General features: G+C 54.5%; 1 protein-coding gene across 15 annotated transcripts in view; it reads right to left on the bottom strand.

Moving 5' to 3' along the window:
* Positions 1–17,795, bottom strand: part of POU2F2 (POU class 2 homeobox 2) — an 80,003-nt gene that overhangs the window by 35,417 nt on the left and 26,791 nt on the right. For 7 of the 15 annotated variants that reach the window (XM_059151931.1, XM_059151930.1, XM_059151929.1 and 4 more), the window contains exon 1: positions 2,740–2,831. The exons of 1 other annotated variant lie outside the window; for it this stretch is intronic. In XM_059151931.1, coding sequence (XP_059007914.1) covers positions 2,740–2,806 — 67 coding nt within the window. In that variant the 5' untranslated portion in view covers positions 2,807–2,831. Of the gene's footprint in view, positions 1–138; positions 196–2,739; positions 2,832–17,795 lie in introns of those variants that run through there. 7 more of the 15 variants (XM_059151940.1, XM_059151938.1, XM_059151937.1 and 4 more) reach the window with 2 other exon arrangements.

Below are 17,795 nucleotides of genomic sequence, written 5' to 3' on the forward strand. Positions count from 1 at the left end.
GCCTCAGGCCTGGGACTCTGGGTCCCCTCCGCCCTCCCCACCCCTCCTTAGCCCCTCCCTCCCCGGACTTTCACTTCTCCTCTGCATTTCCCCCAGCCGGTTTTAGCAGACTTCGGCCAGCTTCTCGTTAGCACTTACCGAAAATGGGGCTAAATATAGAGGGCCCAAGGGCTGCCCCTCACCCCTCCTGGCCCCTCTTGGCCTGTCCCCTGGGTCTCCTGCCTTCAGAGACGGCTTCAATCAAGGCTGTGGCTTGGGAGCCCCTGTGGGCAGGGTTCACGCTGCCAGGAACCTCTGTGGGCCCAGCTGGCCTGGTCCTTGCCTCCCTAGGAGCAGCACCTCACACCCCCACCACCCCACATCTGTCCCTGGGTGGCCTCAAGGGAGTGAACACTTCTGAGCTGTCAGGAGGGAGGGATGGCGAGAGAGGCAGCAGACACAACAAGAGAGGGTGGCCCCTGCAGCTGTGCCGACAAGAGGCTAGAGCTGCTACGTCGCACACACACCATAGCCTCAGCTGGGCAGGGCCCAGACGAGGACAGACCATGCAGACACACACAGGGACAGGTGCGCACAGAGCCCAAGCAGGAGAAGACACACACCCAGACAAAATGACATGGGTACATATGCAAAACACACACCTAGACATGTGCAAGCACACCTGCACTTACACACACACTCACACACCCAGGTCACTCAGACAGACAGACAACACATACATATGCCCACATACACCGAATCGCACCCTGGAGTCACAAAGAGACATACAAACAGACATGCATGTGTACACACACACACACACACACACAGAGGTCACTCAGACAAACACACACACTCACACCTGAGTCACTCACAGACAGACAGATAGACAGACGTGCATACACACATGCACTCTGGTTGCTCAGATAGACGCACACATATGCCCAGAGCCACACAGACAGGTACACACGGAGACACGCACACGCATGTGTGCATACACACACACACAGTTACTTAGAAACACACAAATGTGCATACATACTCAGAGTCACTCACAGACAGACACACGGACTGACACAGACAGACAGACAGACACACACACACGAGTGCACACTCACACATCCAGAATCAGCTCATCTTGGGAGATGGCCAGGGTGGACCCCTGAACCCAGTTCACAGGTGTGGAGCTCAAGCCCAGGTGGGACAAGTGATCTGCCCAAGACCATGCAGTGTATTCATTCACGTCTAGGCAGGGAAGTCAGGTGGGCTTCCAGGGCAGGGCAGCTCTGTGAGAAATCCCCAGTCAGGGGTCTAAATAAATACTTCCAGCACATACGAGGCCCCCATTCAACCTCAGATGGGCATGAGTCTGGGGTGGAGCAGAGGGCATGCGTGTGCAATGCCCCGGATCTCTGGGTCTACACTGTATGTGTGCACACACATACATAGTTGCACAGTCACCTCAATAAATAACCATGTGCTATCCTGTAAGTACTCTTCCCTCCATCTCAACCCCCTCCTTCACCTCCTTTGTCTTGCTCATACCCACTCATCCTTCACATCTCAGCCCTCCTCCAGGAAGCCCTCTATGACACCCCACTGGCTCAACCAGGCCAGTCTTCTGGGCTCCCACGGCTCCCTGTGTCTCCAGCATCCCAGCCCTGACTCCTCTGCTGTCTAGCCAACAGGTCTGTGTGTCCCAACTGGGAACTCCGGGAGGACGGGCTCCAAGCTCCCTTTTTCAGTTATATTTCCATCACCCAGCATGAAACTGCTCAATAAATATATGTGGTTGAAGGATCCCAGGGATGCCTACACACACAGGTGCAGAGAGGATAGCACATGCCAAACCAGGACTCATCCTGCAGATGCTCGCAAATGGGACACACACCGACATGCACGCCTGTTCAGCCACAAACGAAACAATCGCGCAGTGCTGACGCTTGCTGTGTTCCAGGCACTGTGTTAAGCATCTACACACATTACCTCATTTAACTGTCCCATCAGCACTGCTGGGAGATGACTATCATCATGCAGAGAGAGACACATTTTATCAAATGAGCCAACAAATACAAATCATGTTGTATGGTGCCTGGCACCCAACATCCACTTGGTCCGATGACATATAATAAATTTCCAGGTGGTGATAAATGCCATAAAGGAAAGACAAAGCAGGGGCAAGGGGACTGAGAATGGTTGGACTGGTTGCCCACCTCCTGCCCACCTCCTTGAGACAAGGAGGTCAGGGAAGGCCTCCCTGAGGAGGTGACATTGGAGACAAATGAAGTGAGGCAGTGAGCCAAGAGATCATTGCCAAGGCGAGCCCACAATGCCACACACAAGAGCCCCGCACGCACAGACACTACAGGCATACTAGGAGGACTCAGAACTACCAGTCACCTACACACACACAGAAACTCACACGCACTGAAAAGTCCTGCAACTTAGTGTTCCCACTCCTTAGCAACCCCCCAACCAAGAAGCCCACTCACTGATCCTCCATATAAGAGCCTGCTACCAACACGGGGCTCCATCGTCCGCCCCCCCCCCACAGCCCTCAGAACATGGTAGCACAGATGAGGAGGGAGATCAGAAGCCCCCAGGTGTTTGGAGTGGAAGGGAAGAGTAAAGAGGAGCTGAGGGTGGGGACCCAGGGTGGGAAAGGGGGAGCTGGTGAGGTACAGAGCAAAAGAAAACAAGAGGAGACAGCTAAGGAGGAAGGGCAGGGCAGGCAGCGGGCGCTGGCCCCAGGCCCCTTACCTGGAGCCCCCATGCTGGAGTGAACCATGCTGCCCGCCCCGCAGGGCTGGGGGAACAACTGTGTCATCTCCCCGCCCTCTCTGGGGGCCAAGCCCTCTCAGCCGGAAGTCACCCAGGGAGGAAACCACAGGGTCCGCCCCCTTCAAAAGGGAAAATACTCTGGCCTAAAGGCCCACCTCAGGAGGCTGCGGACCCCAAATTATGTGTGTGTTGGGGAAGTGGGGGCGCAGGGTCCCCAGGCTGGAGAGGCTGAGTCCTCCAACTGAGTGTCTGGGACACTCCTGCCCCAGCTGCCCCAGCCCTCCCTCCAGCTGCCTCCACAAAGGCCGACACATCTGGAACAGGGCATGTGGGCCTGGGAAAGAGGGTGGGCCTCTAACAACAACAACAACACTAAACACTGGCTGGAAGTTTTGGGGGGGCTTTCCCAACGCCAGGCTTGACAGGCACCATCTCTTATACTGATCACTATTTGTGCCATTTTACAGACCAAAAGACTGAGGGCCAATAGAGTTGAGGTGCCTTCCCGAGGGCCCAGAGCCAAGAAGCGATGAAGCCAAGAAGCACAGCGCAGGGAGACGTTTGCGCTGGGTGTCCTGCAAGGCAGTGAGGGGGGAGGTACCCAGCCGCGCACCTGTCTGCAGGTGTGGCATCCATCCATTAAGAGGAATCGGTGCCCGTGGGCTGTGGCAGTGAGGGCGACCGGGCAGGGCCTTGACCCACAATGGCAAGACGTCTGCCGGGGGCAAATGCGGGCGGCGGAGCCGGTTCGGGAGAGGGGAGCCCCGCGTCCCCAGTCTGCCTGCCGGCCATTCTCAGAACTGCGCTCCCGGCCTAGCATTTCCCACCGTGCCCGCCAGAGGGCGGCAGCGCTCAGCCAATAAGCCGGAGGGCGGGGCTGGCTGCGGAGGAGGAAGCCCCTCCCTCCGCTCCCCTCCCCGACCCCCCCCCCGCCCCCGCGCGCACACCTGCGAGGGTCACACAAAGGCGCAGGACTCCCAGTGCACCGCGGTGTAGACAAAGGCGCGGCGGAATCCTCTGCCTTCTTCCTCCTGCCCGCGCTCGGTCGAGGCTGCAAGGCCACCTGGCGCGTCCACACAGCCTGCCCGCCCGCACTAGGTCCCGCAGGACTCGCCGCGCCCACAATGAGGGACACCCAAACCACACGCGCGCACACAGACTCCTGGACTCACCCAGACAGACACATACACTCAAGCATTTACACACATGGGCCCCAGCACTTCACACACACGTGTGCACACGCAGACACAAGAGAACCCTCGTCTAGGAGCCCAGGGTCCAATGCCAGCCTTCTCCACCCACCATCTGAGACTCCTGTGTACAGAAACCCCTCTGCTCCCTCACGTGGGCACAAGGGCACATCTATACGTGTGTGCCCAGGCACACCTCCTGGCCATGCATGTGTGCCCACCCGTGCACACTCGGGCAGGACAGAACACACAGGCATGAAGTGAGGCCTCTGCTCTATTCATGAGTGTCCTTCCTTCTGGACCCAGTGCACCCAGACACACCCAGGCAGGCAGGCCAGCCCACCCACTCACTGGGGATGGCCAAGGGCTTTTACATCTGCACACAGAGGGGACAGTTCCCAGCCACCTACACTCCACAGCACCCCATATCCCAACAGCTATTTCACCCAGGAGATCCAGAGACCACACAGCATCAAGCCACCCACCACAGCTTCAACTCAGACCTCCCCCCTCCTGGCCCAACCCCATCTCTCTTTCAGATGCAGGGTTTCTGTACATGAGGGCCTTCCAAATGGCAGTCTGGCTGGTGGCCGTGAGTACTGGAGTCTTGTCCTGATGCTGTAGGCTCTGTTCTGATTTAGGATTTACATCTTGAGGGGCATGGAAATGAGGGTCATAAGGACATCACGGGGGGCCAGAACCCTACCAAGCCACCATCGTGATCCACCATGGACATAGTCAATGTCAATCATGTCAGGTTCCTGCTTTTGGACATGACTGGGTGTCAGTCCCTTAGGATGAGAACGAAGGGAAGTGCCACCCATTTCTGGCACTGCCCTCCCAGGTCTGTAGCTGAGTGAGGGGAGCCAGGCAGGGAAGGCCTCAAGTGCTCCCCCAAGGGATAAAATCACCCCGTACCTCTTGCTTCCCAGGGCTGACGGAGTCCCTGAGCTGGAGTCAGGGAGCGGAAGAAGAATGGGTCTGAGGTGTCTGCCTGCTGGGAAAGAACAGAGGGCCAGACTTTGGGGCCTCTGGGTGGGGAAGGCCTGGCAGCAAGGAATGGAAGGCCCAGGCAGGGCAGATAGTGCCCTCTCAGCCAGAGAAGAGGCCTCAAGCCATGTTGAGCAAGGCAAGTAGGACATGGGAGCTGGGGAGCAGTGGGGGGCCTCTCAGGTGTGGGGAGCCTGGGAGGGAGGCAGTACAGGGGAGGCCAGGCTGGGCTCAGGGCTGAGCGGTAATTAAAGGAGACGTAGGGGGCTCCCCAGGGCCAGCGGGGCTGGTAACTGACACGCGGGCCCCATTGCTCTGCTCATATTTCTCACCGGATCGATTCGTTTGACTCCCGACAAGACAATAATCGCTTGTACGCGGCCGGCGAGTCGATCAAATACATTATTAGAGCGAGGTCCCCCGGGGGCCCGGCGGGGAGTGGTGGGGGGGAGCAGCCAGCCCACCGGGGACAGCAGAGCGGGATTCTTCACCCCTCAGGGCCCCCAGCCATGGCCTCTTCCTCTCTGTTGCCCCTGGGGACCCTCTCTGTGGCTTGGTTCCCTGACTTCTTTCGGGATTCCCGCTGTCTCTGGCAACCTCTCCATTCAGCACCCCCAACATGTCCCTGCTCTGCGTGGGGACTCAAGGGGTCTTTCTCCGCAAGTGCTTCCTCATCTGTAGAGCTGTGTGTGTGCAAGCTCAGAGAGGCCCCTCAACCCCCAGCTTGACTGGAGACAGGGATACAGTCCACACTGAGTCAACAGGCGGCCCAGTAGGAGAACTGGTGATTCACCGATACCAACCTTCCTCTTCCTCTCAACTTGTGGGCCTTTAGAAGAGAACAGACTGAGAAGGCTCTGGAGGGGAGAGGGGGTCAGGGAAACTGGCTAAGGGACCCAAACATATTGGAAAACAGAATGAGGAGTGGCAGACAGACACAGAGACAGAGAGGGGTCTGGCTAGTCCTACTGCAAGGCGATCCTCCTGTGGGCCTTAGATACTCTCAAACCAAACCTAGCCTCGGCCTGCCCTGGGGACTGCTTGCCCACCTTTTCCCTCACCTGCCCAGTTTCTGGGCTTGAGCCTTCACTTCCTGTTTACACACCTGCTTCACCCTCTGCCCTGCCCTCAAAACGCTTCTCCAGTGGCCCTAAGTCAAGGTCAAACTGCAACCACCCCATGATCTGCTTCGGAGCACCCAGCATCCAGGGACTTAAAAATATATTTCTTCTTCACCATCATCATCACTACCACCAACACCACACAGTCTGCTCTGTGCTAGTTGAGCCAATACAGTATTTCTAGTTCTCACGACAATCTGAGAAAGCAAGGTCTATGATCATCCCCCATTTTACTGATGAATTGGAGCTCAGAGAGGTGAAGTCACTTGCCCCATGTCACACAGCATGTGAATGGTAGAGTCAGGAATCAAACCCAGACGTGTCCTCTGCATAGCTTGCTCTCTCTCTCCCACACCATGGGCCTCCTTCGAGCTTTAGAATGTTCCCCATCCTCCAGTGGACAGCAGGAAGCCCACCCAGGAACACCAAATCCCTTCACGGCCCGCAACCCCACTCCCACAGCCCTTAGTCCTGATTTTCAACAATGCAGTCGACTCCCTCTGACTCATCAGCTCCTGGCTAAAGGTAGGTCAACCCTTCCATGTCCTTCAATTCAAGTGTTTCCTGCGAGTCCCTTGGTGCCAAACCCTGGGCTGGAGGCTGAGGACCTAGAGATGAGCTGGGCTGAAACATGCCTGAGAATCTGATGGAAGACAGAGGCTGGTGTGGTACAGAAGGCTTGTGAAGAGGTGGCATTTACAAGAGGCAGAGAATGTGGGGGAGCCCACTGCCAAGAACGGGAACGGAAGAGGTGGGAAGGGAAGCACGTATGGCTTGGTACAGGGCAGTCAAGGCAGATAGAGGAGACAAGGTGGAGAAGCCGAGCCAGGCCCCAGGGTCTTGCAGGCTGGCAAGCATTTTGGATTTTACTGCAAGCACAGTGGGATGCCACCCAGAGGGTCTTCAGCAGAGAAGTGACATGTTTCTGTGGATGACTCAGGCTGCTGTGGGAGGCTAGACTGAAGGGCCAGAGTGTGATGGAGGTCAGCCGGGAGGAAATGGGTGGTGTCCATGTGAGATGGAGGGGATGATGGCTGGGACCAGCATGCTGGCAGTGGTGGTGTCGCAAACAGGTGTCCCTAGAAGCAATTTCCAGAGTAGACCCAATAGGATTGTGTGATTTGCTGGAGGTGGGGTGGGAGTTGGGGGACGAATCAAGAATGAAGCCAGGAAGGCAGAAGTACCTTTTCCGCCTTTGAAAGGTTGAAGATAAGGGAGACCTCAGGCTGGAATGAGAAAGATCTGGGCAGGGTTGCCTTGAGGCTGGATTTGACATTGCAGGTAGAAGACTTTTGAGCTTGGACAGTACGTGTAAGAGAGATCCATGGTGTGAGGACAGGCTGGTGGGTGAAATCTGGAGGCAGGATGAGCACAGAGAAGACTGGGACAATGGCTGAGATGACAGGGAGGTTGGGGCCATGAGAGTCTGCCTTCACACCAGATTCTACAGGACTCTAGTGGGCCTGCAGGTGGATGACTGGGGCACATGGCTGGGTAAATACTGAGACCATTACCGATGGACAGTGGGAAGGAAAGCAGATGCCCAGGTCAGTGCTGGGGGCAAGATCAGGAAGAGGTGTATCAGAAGCAGCAAGCTCTATGGACCAGGAAGCTAGGAGATGCTTAATAAATTCACATGGACACAGCTTTCCTCAAAACCTGCCAGAATTCCCAAGAGTTCACCTCAAGTAAGAAGAGATCAAGAAGCACTGTGATAGGACTTCGGGAAGACAAAAGTCACGAGACCAAGCAGATCCCCATTCTTGAACTCACATTTGGTGACCTAGGGCAGCCCCTTGCCTGCTCTGGGCCTCAGTTTCCCCATCTCTAGGAAGTTAGAGCTTCTTCCAGCTCTAACAGTATGTACTTGAATGAAACAAGAATGGGCAAGACAGTCTGAGGGATGGGACGCCTGGGTGGCTCAGTTGGTTGGACGACTGCCTTCGGCTCAGGTCATGATCCCGGAGTCCCGCGATCGAGTCCCGCATCGGGCTCCCAGCTCCACGGGGAGTCTGCTTCTCTCTCTGACCTCCTCGCTCATGTTCTCTCTCACTGTCTCTCTCTCAAATAAATAAATAAAATCTTAAAAAAAAAAAAAAAAGACAGTCTGAGGGATCCACGAGCTATAGGATAAACACAGGGAGAGAGAGGCCTGTATTGCAGACCTACACTCAGGAGGACCTGACTGTGGGTACTCAGGGCTCCACTGACTCCTCACCTTTTATTAAGGACTTTTGTTATCCCCATTTTAAAGAAATGAGGGCGAGTGAGGGCCACGGTCATAGCTAGTCTGGGGCACACCCACAGGCTCTCTGACCCCAAAGCCTGTGCCCAAACTGCCATGCTGAGCTCACTGTTCCTCCTCCTGGCTTGTACGCGTCTCTCCCATTGTAGGTCCTCTGAGAATAGGGCCCTTGGCATCTATCAATCCACACCCACCAGGGCCTCCAAGGAAGCAAAAGCACCAGGTGCCTGGCTGTGGGCCTTCCCCTGACAAGGCACCGCCCTTGGCCAGGGAGTCCGCACCCAGTCCTTAGCTGTCCGCAACAATTCAGGCCAGAATTCCCACTCTTCCAGCAAGACTGTTGGCTCGAGGCTGCCTCCCACAAGCAGGTAGGGAGCTGTCCAAAGGCTGAAGCACAAGGGCCACCGTCCTTGGTTCAGAGGCTCTCCGGTAACCTTGATCGGCCTCTGGGACAAACTCAGTCCCTGCACCATCACAGCCTCCTGGGCCCTGCAGGGCTTCACCTTTCCCCATGGAGAGCACCACACACCAGCCACAATGGAGGAAGTCTGTCCTCACCGCGGGGCCTTTGACCTTGCTGAGCCCTCCCTCAGAATGCTGTTCCCATCTCTTCACATTCCTCTGGTCCTTGAGAACTCCTGTCAAAGGCTGCCTCCTCCAAGAGGCCCTCCCTTAGACTCTCCACGCCATCACCCGGTTTCATTTTCCTTGTAGTGCTCTCTGGAATTCAACTATTGGCAGCTTGTTTATCTGGTTCCCCCTCTGAAATGGAAGCTCTCTGAAAGCAGGTGTCTTTTTTTTTTTTTTTTTTTTTTTTTTTTTTATCTTGTCCACTGTGGTGTTCCCAGCCCCTAAAATAGTACCTGGCACACAGCAGGTGTTCCAGCCCTCTCTGCTGAATGAATAAACCCTTCTGGGCTCCCAGAGCCCACAGAATGAAGTCCAAGGCTGGCTGACTTCTAAACCAGTGCTCTTGGGGCGCCTGGGTGGCTCAGTGGTTTGGGCTGCTGCCTTCGGCTCGGGTCATGATCTCGGGGTCCTGGGATCGAGCCCCGCATCGGGCTCTCTGCTCCGCAGGAAGCCTGCTCTCTCTCTCTCTCTCTCTCTCTCTCTCTCTCTCTCTCTGCCTGCCTCTCTGCCTACTAGTGATCTCTGTCTGTCAAATAAATAAATAAAATCTTTAAAAAAAAATAAACCAGTGCTCATCTACGCTGTACAGATAATTACGGTCTGCAGGGCGGGTGCCCTAATACAATGAAGTCCAAGTCCACAGGATCTCTGCCGACCTGTGCAGCCATTTTGCTCCCAGAGCTCCCCTGCTTCCTCTGGTCAACACTTTGGATTCTTCTATGTGCTTGACCTTCCTGCCTCCTTTGTCAGTCTCAGCTCAAATCTCCCCCCGCCCTACAACCCTTCCCTGACTCCTCCACCAGAGGTCCGATGAATAGTAAATGACCCGTCTTCCCATGCCCAGGCAGCATTCTGGGCTTTAGTACCAATAGCCCTGCATTGCAGTTGTTCCCCATTGAGGCCGCCACACAGAGCAGGGCTTGAGGGCAGGGCAGAGACCGATCCGATCTGTTACTGTGGCATCAGAGCCCAGCACTGGGCCTTCAGGCAGGCAGTCAGGGCTCCAGGAATGTTTGTTGTATTAGGGCACCCACCCTGCAGACTGTAATTATCTGTAGAGTGTAGATAAGCACTGGTTTAGGAGTCAGCCGTATGAGGATTTGCAAACTGGTTCCTCCATTCACTTGCTGTGTGACCCTGGGCAAGTGAATTCACCTCTCTGAGCCTCAGGCTCCACCTCTGTGAAATGGGGGCACTATCATGGGCTGACAGGAACATCATCAATCTTAAATGTAATACTAGCAACCATGCACGAGGACTTCAGCAAGTTCATAACGTGTTCGTCACATCAAGGTTTGAAAGAGGAATATCAGCAACAACCCGGACGCCACCAACAGGACAGAGGCTGAGTAAATTGTAGTATATTCCTCCTCGGCATGTGGTTGTGAAAGACAATGAGAAAGACCTAGATGTAGACCCGGAAAGTTCTCCAAGCCTCTGCTGAGTGAGAAAGCAAGCTGCAGAAGGACTTATACAATTTAATATCATTTACGTTAAACATCTACAAACATTGCCATACATTTTCTGTGGGTGCACAGGTAGCCACAAATGCAGAGAAAAAAGTCTGATGGTCACTGACTACTGACAGCTACCTTTGGTGAGGGGACCAGACTGGGGAAGCAGAGGGTTTTCAACCTTTTCTGTTATGGTTTTGGTCTTTATAATCTGACTATATTCATTTTTTTAATTAAAATCAGAATACATTAGGGGTGCCTGGGTCACTCAGTTAGTTAAATGGCTGCCTTTGGCTTGGGTCATAATCCCAGGGTCCTGGGTTCGAACCCCACATCGGGCTCCCTGCTCAGCGGAGATCCTGCTTCTCCCTCTCCCTCTGCCTGCCTCCCTGCCTACTTGTGCTCTCTCTGCAAGTCTGCCAAATAAATAAAATCTTTTTTAAAAATTAAGAATACATTAAATGAGACATGGTGGCTAACTACAAAGGAATAGTGAAGAAACTGTTATTCCCCAAATGAGGACAGTGGTTGCTTCTAGGAGAGGTGGGGGGTGTTGTTGGAGAAGGGCCACATAGAGGTGAAGGCTGCTGAAAGCTGGGGGCCCTCTTGATCCCGAACAAGTGGTGACTGCGCAGATATTCGGTTAATAAAGACTGATTAAGCTGTACATTTATGGCGCATCCACATGACCATGCTTCCTGTGGGCAGGGCCAGCTCATATAGATGTAGTATCATCTGCTCCCCACCCAGCCCTAATTCACTGCACAGAAGCAGACATTCACACAAGTCCTTGTTCAGTAGGGTGCGCCCCATACCTGCCAGTGCTCCCAGGGAAGAGCCGCTGTCCAGGGTACTAAGGGCCCAAGCCTGAGAGCTGACCAGATAACTAGGCCAGCTTCTAGACTCCTTATCCTAACCAGTTACTGTTCAACCCTGCCATGTGACCCAACCCTAGGCTGCCTCTACCACATCACCTCCCATCATGCCTCTGCCGTGCCTCCGGATCTTTGCCTGTGTTCTCCCCCTGCCTGGTGCCACCTTTCCCCAGATGTTCCCTGGTACCTTCCCTCACTCATTCCTGGATTCCACTTACATGTCCTCGACACAGAGAGGTCTTGGTCATCCCGCCTCATGTGAGCCTTTCCTCTCCTCCTTTCTATCCTCTCCCAGCATGTCTCACTGCCTAACGTTCAAGTTTTCACAGGTTATGTGCTTGTTTACAATCTGCTTCCCCACACCAGAATGTCCATGTCAGGAGGACAGGGAGCCTGTCTGTCCTGCTCGGTTTTATCTTGCTTTTTAAAAGAGCCTCTGCTGCCCAAAATTGCATTAATCATAAACCTCAGTTCACTACATACTCCCATTGTTGCCTGGGCAAACCCCCTGCCATTATTTATTTGCTTATTTTATTCATTTTAAATAATGTGTTCACGTGAACCTGCCACTCAACATTCAGATTGAAACCATGAAAATAATCGCTCTTACTCCTGCCTGACTTGTTCACGCTATATCCCCAGCGTCTGCTATGTAAGAGGCACTCGGAAGCTATTTACTTAGAATAAGCTAAGGGACACTGACCACCACACATGCAAAAGGGAGCTCATGGGAGTGCCTGGCTGGCCCCCCAAGGAAGCAGATGGGGGTGGAGAAGAAATCAAAGGCCAGGTCCTCCAATGATCTCCCCTGTCCTCCCTGGTGCCCCCAGGCTCTGCTCTGCCTGGCCCAAAGCCTCTTCTGTGCAATTCAACTCTACACCTTCACGGAGGGCCCACGGTGCCAGACCCTGTGCCAGGAGCTGAGGATACTGAGCACATCCTCAGTGGTTCTCAAAGCACCAGGCCCCGGGCCCCCTGGCTGTCCGCTGCTACCCTGAGCCATAAGAACAGCCAGCCAGCGCCTGCTCATGCAGGCATGTGCTCCGTGCTCTCCTTGCATCATTTCTTGGCATCTTCCCAGTAAGCCAATAAAGCAGGTGCTGTTCCTTTCCCCTCTTTCCAGAGGAGCAGGCTGAGATGGGCCACAGTGGGCAGGGACTTGCCCAGACCAGGACAGGGCAGGGCAATTTGAGAGCCCAGCTTGCCTTACCCTGGGGCATGCCCCCTGCATTTCTGCCAAAGCAACTAGCATAGCGTAAAATGTGTCCACTTTGGAGTCACATAATAGATGGTAAGGTCAGGTCCCAGTGGCGGCGTTCAGTGAGGCATGGGCAGGGGTGTCCCTTGGCCCAGCAATACCAGTCACGAAGGGTCTCATTGAACAAGAACTCCCTTTTTTGACTTTACAGTTGGGTGCCCCTGCCAGACCACACCACCTGGGGGACACTAAGAGTCCTGTTTTACTAAATCAGATAGCTTAATACATGACCTGGCAAATGTTAGTTATTTGGCATTTTGTTGTTGTTGAGAGCACAAGCTGATAAGTCCATTTTGCTGTTCTTTTATTCTCAGCATACTGGGAAGCTCAAAAAGTAAAAGTGGTCCCAGGGTTTTCTCAGCTGCTATGAAGCTTGCTGAGTCCTTGCTTCCTTGCTGTGTGACTTCAAGCAAGCCACCCAACCTCTCTGAGCCTCTCCCAGAACTGTGTGGCCTCTGAACAGCAATCACAGAGGGCCCTGCCTGCAGGAGGTGCCCCATAGACATTTTTTTTTTTGGAGGCATTAAGCCTGATGGAATGAGGTTGGCCACCATCATATGGGACAGTCCCTGCCACAGTGGAAACAAACCGTAAGCTCTGGACACTTGAAGGAAAGTGAAGGATCAAGGGACATGTGTAGGGTTTTGGTGTGACAACCATTTACTGAGATGGGATGAGTTCCTAGAAGAGCTCAGGGACAAGGAATCCAGAGCTCTGCTTCAGACGATTAAAGGAGGCACCCTGCACCCACTGGTTAGAAACATTTTCCACGCATTTTCTCATTAAATATTCTAGCTGAGTGGTTCTATAAGACAACCATTATGAACAAGCCCATTTTACAGGTGATGAGACTGATGCTCTGCAAGGTCGAATCATTTGCCTGGGCTGACACAGATGGAACCAGGGTCGATGTCCAGGCAGCTGGACTCTTAAGTCCGTGTCGCCGTCCACCTGCTCTTCCTCTCCCCAGGATTCTCCCCCCAGGCCCTTGCCAACCTCTTCCCATTGGCTTGGGCCTGGGTATGACGTCTGAGACATCCACGTGCCTCTGTCCCTGTCCCGGCTATGGCCTCCTGCCAATAGGAGCCATTCGCTAAGAGCTTCCATGTCAGTTGGCTCCCCGAGTCACAGCGACACTGGCGTGCACCCTGAACAGTGTCCAGGGGGCCCTGGTACATTCTCCAAGCTCACACAGCAAGGCCAGCTGTGAGGAGAGCACACACCTACAGACCGACTCGCCTCGTGCACCTGCTTGCTCAGAGCTCGCCTCTTCCGTGAAGTAGCCTAAGGAAGGCCTCTCGGTCACCTCCATGCAGGACCTCTGTCCAGCAGTGAACTTCTCCTCCGTGCCAAAAACAGCAGCCACTTTGAGGTTTGTGTAGAAAACATTATAAATATGCAACCCAGGATTTTACCTCCCAGAAGTTGCCCCTGGCCTCCTAGAGAAAAAGCAGCCTCTGTCCTGGTAAGAGGAAAGGCATGGGTGTGTGCAGGGCCAGACCCTCACTCTGCCTGACCAGCCGTGTGGCCTGGAATCACCGGCTCCGCTACTTGAAGCCTCGTTATGAGCGCCGTCCCCAAAGCACCCTTGGATTCCTCTATAAACACAGCCTGGCACCACTTCCAGCTTCCTCCCTGCAGGTCTTCCTGCTGCCATGCATGACTCCCATAGTCTCCTCTTGCCCTGGCACCCCCAGAGATTCTTTCTAAAACTTAATCAGGCCATCTCTCCCTTGCTTAAGACTTTAGAGACTTTCCTGCATTAGAACCCAAACCCCTTAACCCAGGCCACAAGGTCCTGTGTGATCTGGTTCCTGCCTACACCTCCCATCTCTTCCCCTACCACTCTCCCCTTTTCCCACCGCACTCCAAGTCACACTGCCTCCTTCTGTTCCTCAGACCAAACTTTTTGCACCCCAGGCCCTTTGCATGCGCTATTTATTCCCTCTGCCTGGAAGATCCTTTGTCTAGTTAAGTCCTATTCTTCTTTCAAGGCTCTGCTTAAATGTCTTGCCTGGTCTCTGCTGGCTCCCTATAATTGTCTCTTTTTTGGAGTAATTTATCACAATTTCTGATTTTGCATCTCATTGATATTTACGCTTAAAGATCCACATCCACTTTGGTTTGTCAGCTCCATGAAAGTAGACTGTGTCAGTTTAGTTCACTGCTTTATCTCCGGTGCCCAACACAGGGCCTAGCACATAGAAAGGGCTTGAGAGTCAGTCACATGGATCCTTTATGGGGACAAGCAGCTGAGTCTTGAGGACTTGAGTCTTCTGAGCCTCAGTTTCCAGTTCTATAAAATCCAGATCATAATTCCTCCCTTCTAGGGCAGTGGGGAGGCTCCAAACAGACAATGAATATTGACGGTGCTTTGGGGAAAAAAAAGATGTTCTTCAAATATAAAAGTTTGAAAGAGCTGGGACCTAGACTGGCCACATTCAGAGAAGAGCAAGAGAGAAGGGCACGGCCATTTGTCAAATAACCTTAACTGCCAGACATTTTACATTTCCTCGTTCACTGACTTCTATGAGATGGTGGTTATGGCCCAGAGGAGAAAAGAAGGGAAACCACCTGCCCATTCAGTAAGTCCGTGGAAGAGCTTGGATTTGAATCCAGCACACAGAGGCAGTCTCGTCTCCTGTGCATCTCCCGCAGAACTTGACCTCTTGCAGTGGGCTCTGCAGTGGAAAGGGCCAACCAGAGTCGCTTGGGCCTGAATGGCTGTCCCACCTGAGTTCTGCCACTCCCTGGCTGGTGACCTTGGACCCTTCCCTAAGCCTCACTATCCCATCTGCAAAGCAGGAATGATGAGTGTGCCCGCCACCAGAGCCTTAGCCCAAAGTAAGGAGCTATGAGCAGCTGTAGGACGTTATTCTTGGACACGAGGGAGCAACATGAGTGAAGTCTTGGAGGCAGGTTGGGGGAATGATGAGAAGGCCGTGGAAAGAGGCCCCATCAGAGAGGAACTCTCAAAGGAGGGGCCCCTGAAGCCAGAGAGATCGGGGACTCCCAGGTCTGCCCCCAGCCATTAAGGGGGGCATTGGAAAGCCTTGACACATCTTGTACTCTGAAGAGTGGCCCCTGTCCGGGGGTGGGGGGATCGGGGGATCGTCTCCAACCAGCTGGGGAGGGGGAGAGATAGCCACCAGTAAGGGATACTCCAAATCTGGCTCTTCTCTCCACCTCCCTGCTTCCACACCCCTCCCCTCCTTCCAGGTCTCCAGGGCCCCCACCAGAATCTCACACATCTCAATCGCCTGCCAACCTCCTCTCCATGCCAGGGTCCAGCCCAGCCCCAGCTCAGGCCACTCCCTGCCCCTGGCCACACACACACACACACACACACACACACACACACACACACAGCCCACAGGGGTCTTTTTCTTGCTCGGAGGGCCTTTTACTAATAGAAATTTGTCATCTGAAGACCATACAAAACATTTCCCAACGGTGAAAAGTAAGGGATGTTTTAGGCGCGAGCTAGCACGGGACATGTGAGTCGGTGTGTGTGTCTATGCACCGCATTTCTGATGCGAACTGCCTCTTCCCACCTGCCAGAGGGGTCACAGATACACAGCTTCTTCCCCCCTTCACAAGCCAGGGAGCATGAGGCCTGAGGGGGAGGAGTCGGGAATGCTGCACCAACATATGGATTTGTTGCCTGCGGGATCACTGAGTCCCTAGAGGAAGGACGGCAGCTTGGAAAGAAGACTGGGTTTCATCCTGGAATCCTCCCTTTCTGAGGAGGATTCTTTTTTGGAGTAATTTATCACAATTTCTGATTTTGCATCTCTGTCTGTCAACTTCCCGTCAGTGCAACCTAGAGATGTCTGAATCCCTCTGCTCTTCCCTGCTCCATCACCAGCCCTGGCCCCAGCCCAGCTCCATCGCAGCCCCCCTCTTTCTCCTCCCGCTCCCCGCCCCCAGCCATTGCTCAGGTCCCTCCTCCCTTCCTTGGTTGCTTACCCACCCCACACATACCTCTTGAACCCCGTGCATACTGCAGACACTGAGCTCGGAACAAGGGACATGGTCCTCGGAGCTGACGATGGGAGTGGAATCTGGGGTCCCGAACCCATGCCCTGCACGGCTCCCTAAAGCACAACTCAGATTCGTTCACACAACCCAGAAGAGAAGTCTTGGCATCCTGGGCTTTTCTCCCGCTTCCCCTTCCCAGCTGCCAGGAGAAGGTGAGAGGGCAGGTCGGCTGCATGGATCAGGACATCTGGGTGGAGAAGTGACCATGCCTGTCGTCAGCGTGACCCTGCCCCGCAGCCTCCCCGGGAGTCCGTGAGAACTCCAGATTCTCAAGGCCCCAATCATGCCCATCCCCACAGGAGTGGAAAAACTGAGGGGCAGGGCAGGCAATGACAGGAGCAAAGCCCCATGGCACATCTGTGGGACCCAACCCCTAGTTCTCCAGCTCTGTCTCTGCAGGTGCCAGCTCTGTCTAACTCCAGACCCTGACACCCCCAGGAGAAGAGAAGTGAGGTGTGAGATCTTCTCTCTGTACTTCCTGCTGACCTGACGTTCCAAGGGCCTGGGCCTCTGTTTATTTTCACTTTGAGGGAACAGAGAGGGTGGTGGGGACAAACCAAGGAAGATGGGTAGTGAGATGAGGGACGTGGGGCAGGCAGGGTAGGAGAGAGGGGAGGGAAATGCAGATGGTGGGGCCCAGAAACAGGGCACAGGGTAAGAACGACCAGGAACGCTGCAAGGAAAACGGACAAGGATATGGGGGTGCTGGCATGCCCGGAGACCGCCAGAGTCACACAGAGACAGACAGAAGCAAAGAGAGACAAAGAGGAAGTGAGAACAGAAAGTGGGGAGCAAAAGCAAGTCAGGGTGGGGCTCTAGGGGCCATCTGTAAAATGCTTCCCCGACACCCACGCATAATGGGGCTCGTGTGTGAGGGGTGTCCAAGCCCCTGTTCCCCACCCCAGGGGCCCAAGTGCTATGTGGGAGGGGGAGGCGCAGCCCCTGGAGGACTGCGCCCAGCCAGCACAGGGCTGGGGTCTGCCTTTCCCCACCTGTTCTTATCCCCTGCGCTGCTCTCCTGACTTCGGTCCACACCTCCCTCAACCTGTGGCCATCATCTCCCTGCCTGCCCACCCCTGACACTGTCCTGTCTGTCCCCGGGCCCCCCCAGACAACTCATCCACAGCCCACCTTTCTGCTCCCCAGCAGGTTTGGGGTTCAGGCGGGGAGCCCAGCAGCCTAGATGGGGAGGGGGCCGGTGGATTATCAAGGATGTACTGGACTGCGGCTG

Source organism: Mustela lutreola, chromosome 16 (assembly GCF_030435805.1).
Source record: "Mustela lutreola isolate mMusLut2 chromosome 16, mMusLut2.pri, whole genome shotgun sequence".
Classification (NCBI taxonomy): domain Eukaryota; kingdom Metazoa; phylum Chordata; class Mammalia; order Carnivora; family Mustelidae; genus Mustela; species Mustela lutreola.